The following is a 14,232-nucleotide window of genomic DNA, read 5'->3' as shown; positions in this document are numbered from 1 at the left end:
TTGTTTTTTAATGACTGAGTAGTACTTCATTGTGTAACTATACCACATTTTCTTTATCAATTCTTCTGTTGAGGGATGTATAGGTTGTTTCCAGGTTCTCGCTATTATGAACAAAGCTGCTATGAACATAGTTGAGCAAGTGTCCTTGTGATATGATTGAGTGGTTCTAGTTTTGAAGGCATGAAGGAGTCACAAAGAGCAGCTGAGGTTTGGCATTTTTTTGGCAGAGCTGGAATCCCTGCAGAGAAGCCTCATTCACATTGAAGAGCCCCCAGTTGTTCGCCAAGGACAGTGGCAGATATGGGGTTGTGCCAACATGAGCTTGTGTTTAAAACAAGCTATATATGCTACAGATGGCAGAGCATGCTTAATGCTTTAGAACCCAGATGGCCATGAATGATTTCCAGATATAAGATACTGCACTGAAGGATTTTATTTACACTGCAGGATTTTGGGGGCTGCTTTGATCTGATTGTAACTACAAGCTGTTTCTCCCTTTGGGGATAATAAAATATTTAACATTTTTATTTTACAGTATTACACACTTAACAGACTTTGATATCTAAACAGACCTTGGACTTTTAAAATGTTGAAATTCTTAGACTGTGAGACTTATAAAATTTGGACTGTTGGGGACTAGAGAGATGGCTTGGGGATTAAGAGAACTTGTTGTTCTTGCAGATGACCTGAGATCATTTCCCAGCATCCACATAGTGGTGCACAGCCATCATACCCAGGCATGCATGTGATACACACACAAGTAAAAAAGATCAAACATAAAGTTAAAATCTAAAAGTTGAACTGTGGTTTATATTGTGGTATTAACATGAAATCTTGGAGACAAGAATTGGAAGATTGTGGCTGTAAGTGATGTATTTGTATGTTAAGCTGACAAGTGATAGGGAATCCTAGGTAGTAGCTTCAGTTATCAGCCTGAAACAGCCTAGAGTCCTCTGAGTGAGTCTCAGTTGTGAGGTTGCCTGGATAAGATTGGGCTATGGGCATGTCTATGAGAAATTAGGAATTATCACAATTAATGACTGATTGATGTGACGGGGTCCAGCTCACTGTTGGCAGCACCATGCCTATGGACCTGGATTGGATCCCAAGGCTGGCGATAACGAGCCAGATAGTGAGGCAGAGTGCAATCCAGAGGGTGAACTGGTTATTCAGTTCCTGATTGAGTTCCTATGCTGAATTCCATCAATGATGGACTTTTGTCAGAGCATGGTCCAAGAATGAAGTCATGGGAGAATTCTGAGTCCTTGTGAGGAAACTTCAGGAAAACAAGACAAGAGTCTTGTGACCTCAGTTTCTCCAAAACCACGGATTTGTCTTTAGAATGTGCTCTCATGCCCGTCCCAGGTATAGTGGACAGGAGTGAGTTTACTTCAGATTATTCATCACAATTAGCTATTTTTATTTGTTTATATGCCTCTATGGAAAACATGGATTTGCTACGTGCAGCTTGTCTGCCACATGAGGCTTGTCCTTGTGATTCTATACTGTACTCACATGAAACCCTCATAGTATAAATTGCCTGATACTCTGAATAAAGTTGATTATTGCATGAGACTTCAGTCTGTCTCATTTATTGGCTCTGTTCTCCCAGATCTTACCACCTTTAGAGTAATAGACTGTGACTTGGATATGTAAGTGAAGCAAACTTTGTAGTTAACATTTCTCTTTCACCTGCCTGTTCCCAAATACCTGGAAGTCGCTTCCCAAATAATTGGCTGAGAGGCTTAATATAAATTAGAAATGTGCAGCCAACATCTCAGGCTTATTACTCTCACTTACATTTTAAGTTAACCCATATTCCTATTTATACTCTGCCATGTGGTAGTACCTTTATTAGCATGGTATGTTAATCTCCTGCTCTCTCTTGTATAAAAGGAAGACTACACTTTCATTCCTTGGCCACCCAGACCTGAATAATCACACAGAAACTATATTAATTGCAACACTGTTTGACCAATGAGTGAGGCATATTCCTAGCTCTCACACCTTAAATCAACCCATTTCTATTATTTTATATTTTGCCATGAGGTTCATGGTTTGTTACCTCACATCTTGCTTCTTGGGCAGCTACTTTAATGTCTGCCTGACTCTGCCTTCTTACTCCCTGCATTCAGTTTAGTTTTCCCACCTAGCTATATTCTTCTACCCTACCATAGGCCAAAGTAGCTTCTTTATTAACCAATGGTAATAAAATATATTCAGAGTATACAGACGGGAATACCACATCATCTCTCCTTTTCTGTCTAAATAAAAAGGAAGGTTGTAACTTTAACATAGTAAAATTGCATACAATAATGCAGGTATCAAGCAAGAATTACAGTTACAATATTTAGTCTATTTATCATTGTGAATCTAAAGTTTTATATCTAATTTATCTTTTATCATAACTAAGGAAATTATAACTATCTGTCTTCAACTCCAGCAAAGAACCCAGAAGGATATAATATTACCTAAGTAAACAGGAAGTGCATTGTAAGCAACTTCCACAACTCTAGAACTGACAGATATATCTTCTGCCTGGACAGTCACCCAAAGTTCTTCCATATCATTGGAGCATCCATCTTTAGCCTACAGGCCCATAGTATCTGGCAAACACTTCAGTGAAGCAGAAAATTTGAAGATCTGTTCTGCCTTGTAATTACAATGTTTATCAGTTGCTTTCTTCTGTGTCCTGCAGAATGACTAGCACTTTCTTTTGTGAAGCAGGCACCCTGGAGGACCATCCTATATTTTAGAAAGTTCAGCAGTCACTTTTCTGTAGGTCTTGCATGTCCATTTTATACAGCATACTATCAAGCAGTCCAGACAAGAGCAGTTTCTTGTCCAAATAACTATCTTTGTCATGTTGAAGACAAATTCCACAATGAATTTCAATACCTCTCTGAAGTAATTGATGCTGCCAGAAACAGACATGTCTCATCAATGAGAAAAGTCTAAGTTCTTAAAACCTTTTAAATGCCATATTTTGTAGGTCTTTGAAGTGTTGAAGATTAACTATCTAATTGAAATGTATTTCTAGAAAACCTAACAAGTTTGACTATCATAATGACTATTAATCTGTGTTTTTAAATTATACATATTTTTAAATGAACCATATAAACATACTATCTTTAAAAAGAGTAGAAATATACATGTAACAATATTGACCTTAAATTTGTATCAATAAACCAAAGCCCATAGCAACATATTCATTTCTATATCAGATACCCCCCTTTTTAGAATGAGATTGGCTGTAACTATTAACCATTTATAATTAACCCCCTTTAAATGAAAACAAGCATTTATAAACAATCATTTTGGGGAATTTTGGCATTGTTTTCTCTAAACAGCTTCCAGATGTTTTTGGGTGAAGTATTTTTAGAGTTCATGGAGACCTTTTGAGGGGTCTTTTCCCATCAAACCACAGCAGCCTGGAAGGAATCCTCAGATTCTTATCTTCTCTGGAAACAAAACCAGAACCTCTTTTCCAAAGTAACATATCCTTAGACTCAAGTTTTGAAGTCAAGTTACTATATATATATATATATATATATATATATGTGTGTGTGTGTGTGTGTGTGTGTGTGTGTGTGTGTGTGTGTATGTATATGTATGTTTAGTTTAGCAGACCCCAGAATCAAATGTCTCTCTGCAGTCAAAAAATTAAAAGAATACACAATAATTCAGACTCTCTGTATATTTTCCATCATTATGTGGCTTAATATGCACATATTGTATTACTCTATTCTTTTTTAAGAATTTTTAAATCATTATTTTAATCTGTAACTGTTTCTACTCTTTTTTCTTTCCCAAGACTGCACATTTATCAATCCTACTGTGTCCATTCAGAGGTCTTTTTTGTCTGAATCTATGTTTACTGGGTATCTGTATTTCTTTTCTGACCAGGAGTACTTTTTAAATGCCAAGAGGCTTGGCTAAGCTTAATGCTATGGCTTTGCCTTTTTACTCCACCTTGTTCAACATGGCAGAGGTATGTTAACCACCAGTTCTGCGAGCCACACTCACCACCCCAGCTCCAGGGATGCAGAGGTCTATTTCACCATTAAGCAACTTGTAGCACTCTTCTCACAAACCCCATTTAAATGTTCTGTAGCAGGACCTCCCAAAAGAGCCAGAGCCATTTGTGCTACCAGTATGAACCAGGAAGCCATCTCTTAAAGAAGCTGCACCTCTACTTGTGGCCAGCAAACAGAATCTATCTGAAAAGATGCAGCTATTAAGAAGCTCCAATTGACTCCCATTTTGTGAGTCTAGAAGCCCTTTTTTGAAGCTTTCTTAGGCTTTTTGTGGATTGTGTTGCCAAATGTTGGGCACCATTATATAAAAGGAGACTGTGCTTTTGTTTCCCGGCCACCCAGACCTGAATTATCACACAGAAACTATATATTAATTGCAACACTGTTTGGCCAACAGTTCAGGTGTATTCGAAGCTAGCTCTTACATTTTAAATTAACCAATTTCTATTATTTTATATTTTACCATGAGGCTCATGGTTTGTTATCTCACATCTTGCTTCTAGGGCAGCTACATGATGTCTGCATGATTCCACCTTCTTTATCCCCGCATTCAGTTTAGTTTTCCCACCTAGCTATATTGTGCCCATCCATAGGCCAAAGTAGCTTCTTTATTAACCAATGGTAATAAAGCATATTAATAGCATACAGAGAGGAATACCACATCACCTCTGAATCTGGTGACTCCAGATTCCACCCTTCTCTTTCCCATCATCCTTAGTTTGGACACCCTGCCTGGCTACAAGTCAATCAGTGTTTTATTAAACCAATTCAAGTGACAAATCTTTACAGTGTAAAAGAGGATTATTCCACAGTGGAACTTCCTTCTCCAATTTGCTTTTGGTAAACATGGTTTAACACAACAGTAAAATAATAATAAAGTATGACTTTTATCATTTTCATGAAGTTGACTTATGAAATTATTTTGACACTAATTTTTCCAAACACAAATGCCTTAACAGCTTCTTTTTAGGCCAAGTAATACACTACATAGAGGTATAGAACATTTGGTACAAGGTTTAAATTAATAGATACATAGCTCTATTTTACTGTGCTAGTGAAATATAAATAGATAATTACATATTACCTATCTTTTCTTCTAAATGCACCTTCAGGAGGATTGACATTGAATGAAGTGCTCAGCAGGCATCACAAACAGTAATTCTTTTTATGTACCATTTCTTGTGTATGTGTACATACTTGCTATACATCCGAGCTCCCATTCTGTCCTAGGACCAAAACACAGTCATATTACATCAATCAAAAGAATAGTTATTTTGTGGGTACTTGAGATCTGAGTCACATCAAAACTTAAGTAATCCAAAACTTCTTACATTACCCATTGCTAAGACATTCCACTTAAATTTTTATTTCCTTCTAGGTTGCCACCTTAAGTTCTCCACTTAAATTTAGCCAAAAGTCAAGAAATGATTGTAGATACTTCTTTTCACTACCTAAAGAGAAGATTTTAGGTTTCAAAGTGAAAAAAAAAACCATGTACACATTTCCCAATTTCTGCAAAGCCCTTTAAGGCACCTGCTTATACAGTACTATCTTTTTTTCTCACCCACCATAGACCACATTGTATCCTTACACATAAAACATAATTTTATAAGGCACCTGGGTCTGAACAGTAATGCTTCACTTATTCTTTTTGGCTAGTATGTATGTGCTTCCAAATACTCAATGGCATACTCACAGATATGCCTCCATGACTTCACAGTCATAGACCAAAAGTCAGGCTAAACTAGTCTTCCTCTCCCCTCATTCTCTCTGTCCATGCAAACACTCACTCCCAAAAGAGTAAAACCACAAAAGGGCTGGGATCCTTTATGAGGATTGGTCATGTGCCTCCTCACACCCTCCTATCATATTTAATGTTCCATCTCAAATTCATCTGTGCACACACAGAAAAATGGGCAGACACACAAAAACCCATGAATTCAGAGTCAGTGGGAGGTGTGACAGTGTATGTATGAGCAAGCAGATTATGGAAGAAGTAGGTTACGTATTGTCTGTTTGAACTCCTGTTTTATTGTCTTAGAACACATAGACCAATAGATAATTAATAGTGTTTATTTTTAAATGGCAGACAGAAACTACTTCAATTTGAACATTTGTTTCTCTTTTTAAAATGTGTTATTTGACAAATAATTTGAAGAAAATATATCTCACAGATGTGTTATGTTTCTTTTTAGAAGATATTCTGCTTTATAAATAACAGAGTTCATATTGCATATATTTGTATGCTAACTGAAAGCTCAAATGTTATATACCTATGATTTCCATAGAGTTTCACATAATTGTATTTTCTATATTTTGTTTATCTCTGAGTACCACATATTTAAAATGAGATTCATGATATATTTATTGGCTACTGTCTTTGTCAGTGTTCTGCCATGACCATGGAAACTATTATAAAAGAAAGCATTTAATCAAGGCTGGCTTACAGTTTCAGAGGTTTAGTCCACTATCATCATGGTTGGGAGTATGGCAGCATGCAGGCAGACATGGTGCTGGAGAAGTAGCTAAGAGTTCCACATCTGTATCTGCAGGGCAGGCAGAGGAAGAAAGGGACACTGGGCCTGGCTTGTATCTTTGAAACCTCAAAACCTATCCCCCATGAGACACTTCTTTAAACAAGTCCACACCTCCTAATCCTTCTCAAGTAATGCTACTCCCTAATGACTAAGCATTCAAATATATGAGCCTATGCAAGGATTCTTATTCAAACTACCACAACCACTGAGCAAATGACCTGAAATGAATATTGAGCTAAATTAACACAAATTAAAAGCTATAAATATACTTGGCAATGTAGAAATACATCAATAGTAATTTATCTTAATTTTTATGAGCCAAGTATGATGATTTGAATGAGAAGTGTCTTCCATAGACTCAGGTATTTGAAAACTTGCTCACCAGTTGGTGTCAGTATTTTGGAATAGTTATAGCAAGGTGCAGTCTTGCTGAAGGAAGTAAATCGTTGGAGTGGGCTTTAAAAGTTTATAGCATAGCTTCACTTCCAGTTATCTCTCTCTGCCTCCTGCTTGCAGTTGAGTATGTAAACTCTCAGTATCATGCTTCTGCCATCATGCCTGTTGCTTGCTTCCAGGCTACCCTGCCACGATGGACTCTTATCCCTCTGGAACCATAAGCCAAAGTAAAGTCTTTCGTCAATTGTTTTGGGTTATGGTGTACTGTCTCAACAACAGAAAGTAACTAATAAACCAGTCTTGTGAATAATTTAAGACTTGCTGCTCAACTTGCCACTTAGTCTGTCTTAGTATTTGCAGTATCTTGGAGGTTGTTATTAAAATGCAAAGTATATACTTTTACTTTGTTTACATTGGAAAGCAATTAGGAGAATAATTATTAATAATTAATAACTTAATAATGTGTGGTTTTGAATTTTTCACAGATGCAAACATTAATTAATAACAAAGATAAATACATATAGTATTTATGCACCTGGTTATTCTGCCAATAAATCACAGAGCTGGGATTGGAATTCAGATAGCCTGACCTTAAAGACCCAGTACCTTAATGTATTTATTATCATGTATTAAAAATGAAATTGTATTTTTTGTTTTTCAGACTATTCCCTAGAAAGAAAAAACTCTCAGAAGTCGTTCCTAACTAACATTTTCTAGCAATAACCTTCTGGAGTCCAGAATCACATGAATAATTCACTTTTATTTTTATTTTTTTTATTATTATTATTTTTTTTTTTTGGTTTTTCGGGACAGGGTTTCTCTGTGGCTTTGGAGCCTGTCCTGGAACTAGCTCTGTAGACCAGGCTGGCCTCGAACTCACAGAGATCCGCCTGCCTCTGCCTCCCGAGTGCTGGGATTAAAGGCGTGCGCCACCACTGCCCGGCTTTTTTGGTTTTTTGAGACAGGGTTTCTCTATGGTTTTGGAGCCTGTCCTGGAACTAGCTCTTGTAGACCAGGCTGGTCTCGAACTCACAGAGATCTGCCTACCTCTGCCTCCCAAGTGCTGTGATTAAAGGCTTTTTTAAAAATATTTATTTATTATGTATACAATATTCTGTCTGTGTGTATCCCTGCAGGCCAGAAGAGGGCACCAGAGCCCATTACAGATGGTTGTGAGCCACCATGTGGTTGCTGGGAATTGAACTCAGGACTTTTGGAAGAGCAGGCAATGCTCTTAACCTCTGAGCCATCTCTCCAGCCCAATAATTCACTTTTAAATGCAAGTATAATTGAGCATGATGGTGCCCACCTTTAATCCTAACACTCAGGAGACACAAGCAGGCACATCTCTGTGAGTTTGGGGCCAGCCTGGTCTAAAAAGCAAGTTCCAGGACAGCTAGGGCTATTGCACATAGAAACCCTGCCACAAAAAATAACAAAAAATCAAGTATAAAGATAATCAAGGTGAAATCATAATTTTAGGTTGTTTTTATGTTTTAATTATTTGTCTGTTTTTATTTTATATGTGTGGGTGTTTTGCATGCATGTATGTCTATGTGCTGTATGTGCAATACCCATGGAGACCAGAAGAGGGTGATGGATTCCCCCTGGAACTGGAGCCACTTGATGTGGGTGCTGGGAACTGAATCTAGGTCCTCTGCAAGAGCAGGAAGTGCTCTTAACCACAGAGTAGTCTTTCTACCACAATTCAAAAAGAAATGTAAGTGTGTGAGAGTATATTTGTCTGTGTCTATGTATGGGTATGCATGAGGGAAGGTGTATTTGTAAGTCAGAAGTGGGAGTCAGATCCCCTGGAGCCAGAGTACAGACAGTTGAGAACTGTCTGATGTGGAGGATGGAAATTGAACCAAGGTCCTCTGCAAGAATCTTATTACCTGATGAGTCATCTCTCCAGCCTCTAAATCCTATTTTTCATTTTTTATTTTTTTTTTATTTTCGAGACAGTGTTTCTCCGTAGCTTTTTGGTCCTGTCCTGGAACTAGCTCTTCTAGACCAGGCTGGCCTCGAACTCACAGAGATCCGCCTGCCTCTGCCTCCCGAGTGCTGGGATTAAAGGCGTGCGCCACCACCGCCTGGCTTAAATCCTATTTTTTAAAACATGGTTTGGACCTAAACTCTGGTGCAGGACTATGGGATGGCCTAAGACTGATAGCCCAACCTCATGGCTTGAAAGATCCTTACACTAAAGATAAATCTAAACGAACCTCCCTCCTACCCAAAACTAGGGAAGCAATGGAGCCTCAAATTGTCTCCCTGAGAAAAAGATTAAAGAAAAAGGAAAAAGAAAAGCAATCCCTGACACCAAGAAACTGGCCTTGTTCATACTTGTAGGCCCTGTTATTCTGTTGTTGGACATAAGTCATTTTGTAGAATAACAACCTCACACAAGATTACTTGGGGAATGTAATAAAATGAGACAAAGCTAGGTCACTGAATTGTCTAAGCATATGCAAAATAAAAGGTCACTATGCTACACTCCTGAATGTCAAATACCCCCATAGAGATGCTAAAATGTGTGCACCTTTTTTTACATTGTGTGTGTGTGTGTGTGTGTCCACACACACACACACACACACACATACCTGTGGAGGTCAGAGCACAACTTGCAAGAGTACATTATCTCCTTGCTTGTGTGGATTCTGAGGATCAAACTCAGATCATCAAGCTGAGTGGCAAGTGCCTTTCCGTGCTATCTTGCCAGACTTCAACTGCTTTACCAAGTTACTCTATTATTTTCCTATTCTTCCCAGATACAGCATGATTAAGATTTATTGAGATACAACTCATAAATAGATCCAATTTTTTTGCCAGTGTCCAATCTAGAGCAACCCCCTACGTCCTTATATATGCCATCAAAGTACACAAAGATTAAATTCTGCATGGTGTTCTAACACTTATGCATCCATTCTATGGTCCTCTGTAATATGTGCTTGCTTTCTCTGCAGTGAGGACTAAAAAAGGCTTGGTGAACACTAGGTGCATTCCTTGCGTTCATTTGACAGAAGGCACTGACAGGAAAATTATAGCAATGGGATCCTGGCCTGCTAATTGCCTGTTTATTTCTAGGCAAATACAGAAAAAGCACATTTACCATTCTAGCTCGTGGAGACAACAGAAAAGGCCATGGGAAGCTGCAAGATGATAGGCATTTTCTTCGAAACAACAGGAGTCATCCATGTTTCTGATACTTATTATCTATTTAATTTTGCAACAGTGTCTCACATAGCCCAAGCAGATGTTAAACACCTTATATAGCTGAAGCTGGCCTTGAACTCTTTATCCTCCTGCCTCCACCTCCCAAGTGCTTGGATTACAGGTGTGCACCACCACCCTCAGCTTTAAAAATATTTTTTGTGTTCCTGATATTTTTTTAGTGCATAGAAGCAGTAACACAATAAAAAAAAGAAGCACTATTTGCAGCATGAGTTTGGGAGTATTAGTAAATTTCAAAGGTCAATATTAATTGTAGTAAAAGTGAACAGCTGTCTGCATTTACAAGATGCACAGTGGCAAAAATCCTTTGTTTCTTTATGTGACAGGTTGTCTGTGTCCCTGCAGACTTCCACTTAATGCAATTTTAAAGAAAATCACCAGAGCATCTATTATCATATTGGGGAGAACTTGACTTTGAAGGTCCTGCTTGAAATGGAATAAAAAGGGCAAAGCTCCTATTTTCTTCCCCAGTTGAATCAGGCAGAAGCAAGAAAAATGGGTGTGCTGGAAACTTACCTCTCTGGGCCTCAGTCTGAAGGAGGAGGCATGTTCAATAGTGAACAGTGGAAGAATAAATCATACCAAAGCTTTTGTCCCACTTGGGTTATAATTCAGTGAAATCACAAACATGTGGGATGGAAGTATAGGTAGGCAGCGATAACAAAAACAAGTTAGCATTTCCTCACTACTCACAACTTATATGTGACACAGAAGTGACCAAGAAGGCCCCTTATCCTGGAGGATGGATGTGATTCTTCAGAGCTTATCAAAGGGAGAAGTCAAACATCTGAGTTTCCCCAAGGGACAAAGGCAAACTCAGCTCTGGATGGTCTGACGGTCTGTGTCCCACTGTCCCCAGTCAATGCTCCCTCCAGTGTCATAAGATAATACATACAAATGATACTGCAAAAAGATAGATAAGAAATTTAAACTACAAGCTAGCATTTAGGAACCTGATATTTATAAAGAGTATTTACATTAATAAACAGCAATGAATTTACTGGATTGATTAAAATTAAGATTTTTGTTTCCCAGCAACCCAATCTAGATTAAAATTAGATCAATTATAAATAATTTTAGAATATATATGTTAGTGTGGGTAAATTTGCATTCAAGTATAAACACATACAAAAATAACTGTAGAAAAATCAAAATATTAAGTGTTTATCTTTGATGAATGCTTTTGATTTTAATTAATGTATATTTTCAATATTTTGTATGTGTCCTCCAATGAACATACTTACTGCCTTTAAAATTCAAACTGTTCAATTTTTAAAACATGAAACACCATGAAATTTTTATTTATTTTATTTTTCAGTGAAGGAACAGGATATGAACTATATTTTCAGAAATGGTCATGTCTATTCCACAAATGACTCAATATACTAAAAAAGAAAATTATACACTGTAATCACAATTTGCACAATTACACAGAACAATATTTGCAACTTTTGAAAATACTGTAACTCACACTTCAATGATGAACAGTAATTTCAATACAACTGAGTTTTAATATTTATCACAGTTACATACAATACAAGAGCCTGTGCACAAGCTATTTATTATCAATAATAAATGTGATTTTTGCCAGAAATTCTCAACCATATGCAGGCCTCTTATGCATTAAAGCTTTAAATTCTACTGTATATTTACTGCAAAAAGATACAGGCACAATAAAATTAAGCCCATTGATTAAAGCACTAAGAAATCAAGGGACAAAATAGCAAAACACTCGTAGGTGGATTACCAATATTTTCTTTGTAAATAAATAGCCTCATTTATCACTTCTAATAATATTCACAGCCACAGATAAATAGCTACATGGCACAAGGACTTCAGGAGAATTGCACTACACACTATATTAATGTCTTCAATCATTTGCCACAGTCTACATATTTTGAAAACATCATACCACTACAATGCAAGGTCAGATTAATTAGTATTTGAATTTTTAAACTGGCATGACAAGAAAAATACAGAACACAAGACTATAATTAACTGCTTATGTCTTCAGTAACTGCATGTAGGGCAGCTAATTTCAGAAGCATCTACTCTGCTTTAGCGATCAATGTCTTCTACCAATGCCTCGAGATTTTTGCAACAAGCTTTAACCTCCTCAATTGCAGCCATCCAATCATCATAAATAATTTTGTCATAAATTTCATCATTTACTTCCCTAACTACACCCTCCTGCTGAGATTCAAGTGCATCACCTGAGAAAAATAACACTGATCTTGGAATTATGTAAGTACGTAAATTATGACCAAGTAAAAAATCATCATTTTCATCCCCTCCATTTAAGTTGATCCCATGAGGAGAGAAGAAATTGAAGAAAGATTCCTTCGGAAAATCTTCGGTCACAGTTCGGACTGTGCCCCAGATGCGATGTCTCTGTTTCTTCTTGATGGTCCTCAAAGTGACATTCTTTCCTTCATTCCAATCTATGTCGCAGCCGGTGGCATACTCAATGGCAGTTCCCCTGTAGGGGTGAGGATCATAGCATGAAAGCTTTGACTTAAGGACATAAGTCTTTGTCAACACCACATTCTTGAAATATTCATTGGGTTTGAAGTGGAATTCGAGTGTGAAGCTGAGCGGCTCCTCGGGTTCCGAAAGCTTCACTTTAATATCTGTCAGCAGCTTCAGAATAGGCTCGTCATACTTCTTAATCAAAGGAGTGATTGCTTCAACGTTTTTTAAAACAGTCAACCAAAAGTCCGGAATCCCCTTAGGATCCTCTTCGTTGCTCTCTTCTCCTCCGGTGGCCCCGGTGCTCTCATCTTCGTCCTCTTCCTCGTCGTCGTCATCATAGTCATAATAACAGTCCTCATAACCATCATCTTCATCCACATATTCATGCACCATGCCCTCTTCATTGCCGTTAGTCTCTTCCTCCTCATCCATCGCCTCCTCAAAATAGTCCTCACAGTCTGATTTATATGCACATTCCTCTTCTGTGGGTTCATAGACTGCATTGATGATCTGACGTCTTTTTTCCAGTAAAGGTTGATACATTTCGGCGAACTTCCTTTCAATGTCATGAAATTCCCTCAGGAATTTGGATTCCAAATGGGCAGCTCTTGTTTGAAGCTTTTTAAGAGCTAACACACGGTACTTAACTTTCACCGGGAGACTTTCAACAAAATCGGTATCTAAAAGATAACCGATAAGTCCTTTTGGACGATCTGCGTCAGAGTTCTCATCAGCATCCTCGCATTTCGCCGCACCTTCCCCAGACCCTGCAGCAGCTTCGTCACCTTTTCCCTCTTCCCCGATACCAGCAGCAGCGGATTCTTCACCGCGTTCCCCGCCTTCTCCATGCTCAGCAGAGGCACCTTCACTGCGGTCCTGACATTCCCCCTGCCCTTCCGCCATTACCTGGCTACCAACCTCTTCCTGGTTGGATTCAGACAGTTCCTTATGATCGGCTGACTCGGCCATTGTTTTCAAAAGATCACCTGCACTTATGATGGCTAAGCCCGCAGATCAGGAGACCTGACCTCTGCAGGAAGACTCACCAATTATAGCAGATGCGTGGTGGCCGGGCGGAGATGGACCAAGCAGTGGTAGTCGGAGTGCTGGAGTGATGACAAGCAGCGAGCAGTGGGGATAAAAGGCGGTGCTGAAGCTGGGATAGCAGGATTGAAGCCTGGTGGTCTGGGTGGAGACGCAGGGTCGCCTACGGCTGCTCCGATGGCTACTGAAGAAGCAGACAGACTGCAGAGAGCCGCAGTGGGCAGACCTGCGCAAACTGTCTCTCCAGCCACGCAGGGGCTGCAGGGATTGGGAGGGGGAGGTCGGACCCGGACCTGGTGCCGCAGTGTGATTATGCAATTGTCTGGGCTTTTTTTTTTCAAGTGTATGCAGTTTGCTGCGTCACCCCTTCCCTCCCACGACTCTTCTCTAATCTCATTTGCCAGGCTGTAGTGATTGACAAATCCTGAGCCAGTAAATTAGTAGATGAATCAAGTTTTCAACTCCACTTGCCTTCCCAGGTTCTCTAATATGGCTGATTCGTCCACCTATGA

At 38.7% G+C, this 14,232-nt stretch overlaps 1 protein-coding gene across 1 annotated transcript; it reads right to left on the bottom strand.

Annotated features, from left to right (window-relative positions):
- Window positions 1-11,496: 11,496 nt before the first annotated feature.
- On the bottom strand, window positions 11,497-14,028 carry Nap1l2 (nucleosome assembly protein 1 like 2). The gene has a single exon (XM_075957790.1). The coding sequence runs from the start codon at window positions 13,643-13,645 to the stop codon at window positions 12,263-12,265; it is 1,383 nt and encodes a 460-aa protein (XP_075813905.1). The 5' UTR covers window positions 13,646-14,028; the 3' UTR covers window positions 11,497-12,262.
- Between the last annotated feature and the right edge of the window lie 204 nt (window positions 14,029-14,232).

The sequence above is a fragment of the Microtus pennsylvanicus genome, chromosome X, assembly GCF_037038515.1.
Source record: "Microtus pennsylvanicus isolate mMicPen1 chromosome X, mMicPen1.hap1, whole genome shotgun sequence".
NCBI lineage: Eukaryota > Metazoa > Chordata > Mammalia > Rodentia > Cricetidae > Microtus > Microtus pennsylvanicus.
The sequence above is the reverse complement of the archived record's forward strand: the minus strand, read 5'-3'. Positions and strand labels throughout refer to the sequence as shown.

Excerpts from the sequence above, each read along its gene's own strand:
- Nap1l2 (XM_075957790.1), bottom strand. The coding sequence starts at position 13,645 with ATGGCCGAGTCAGCCGATCATAAGGAACTGTCTGAATCCAACCAGGAA.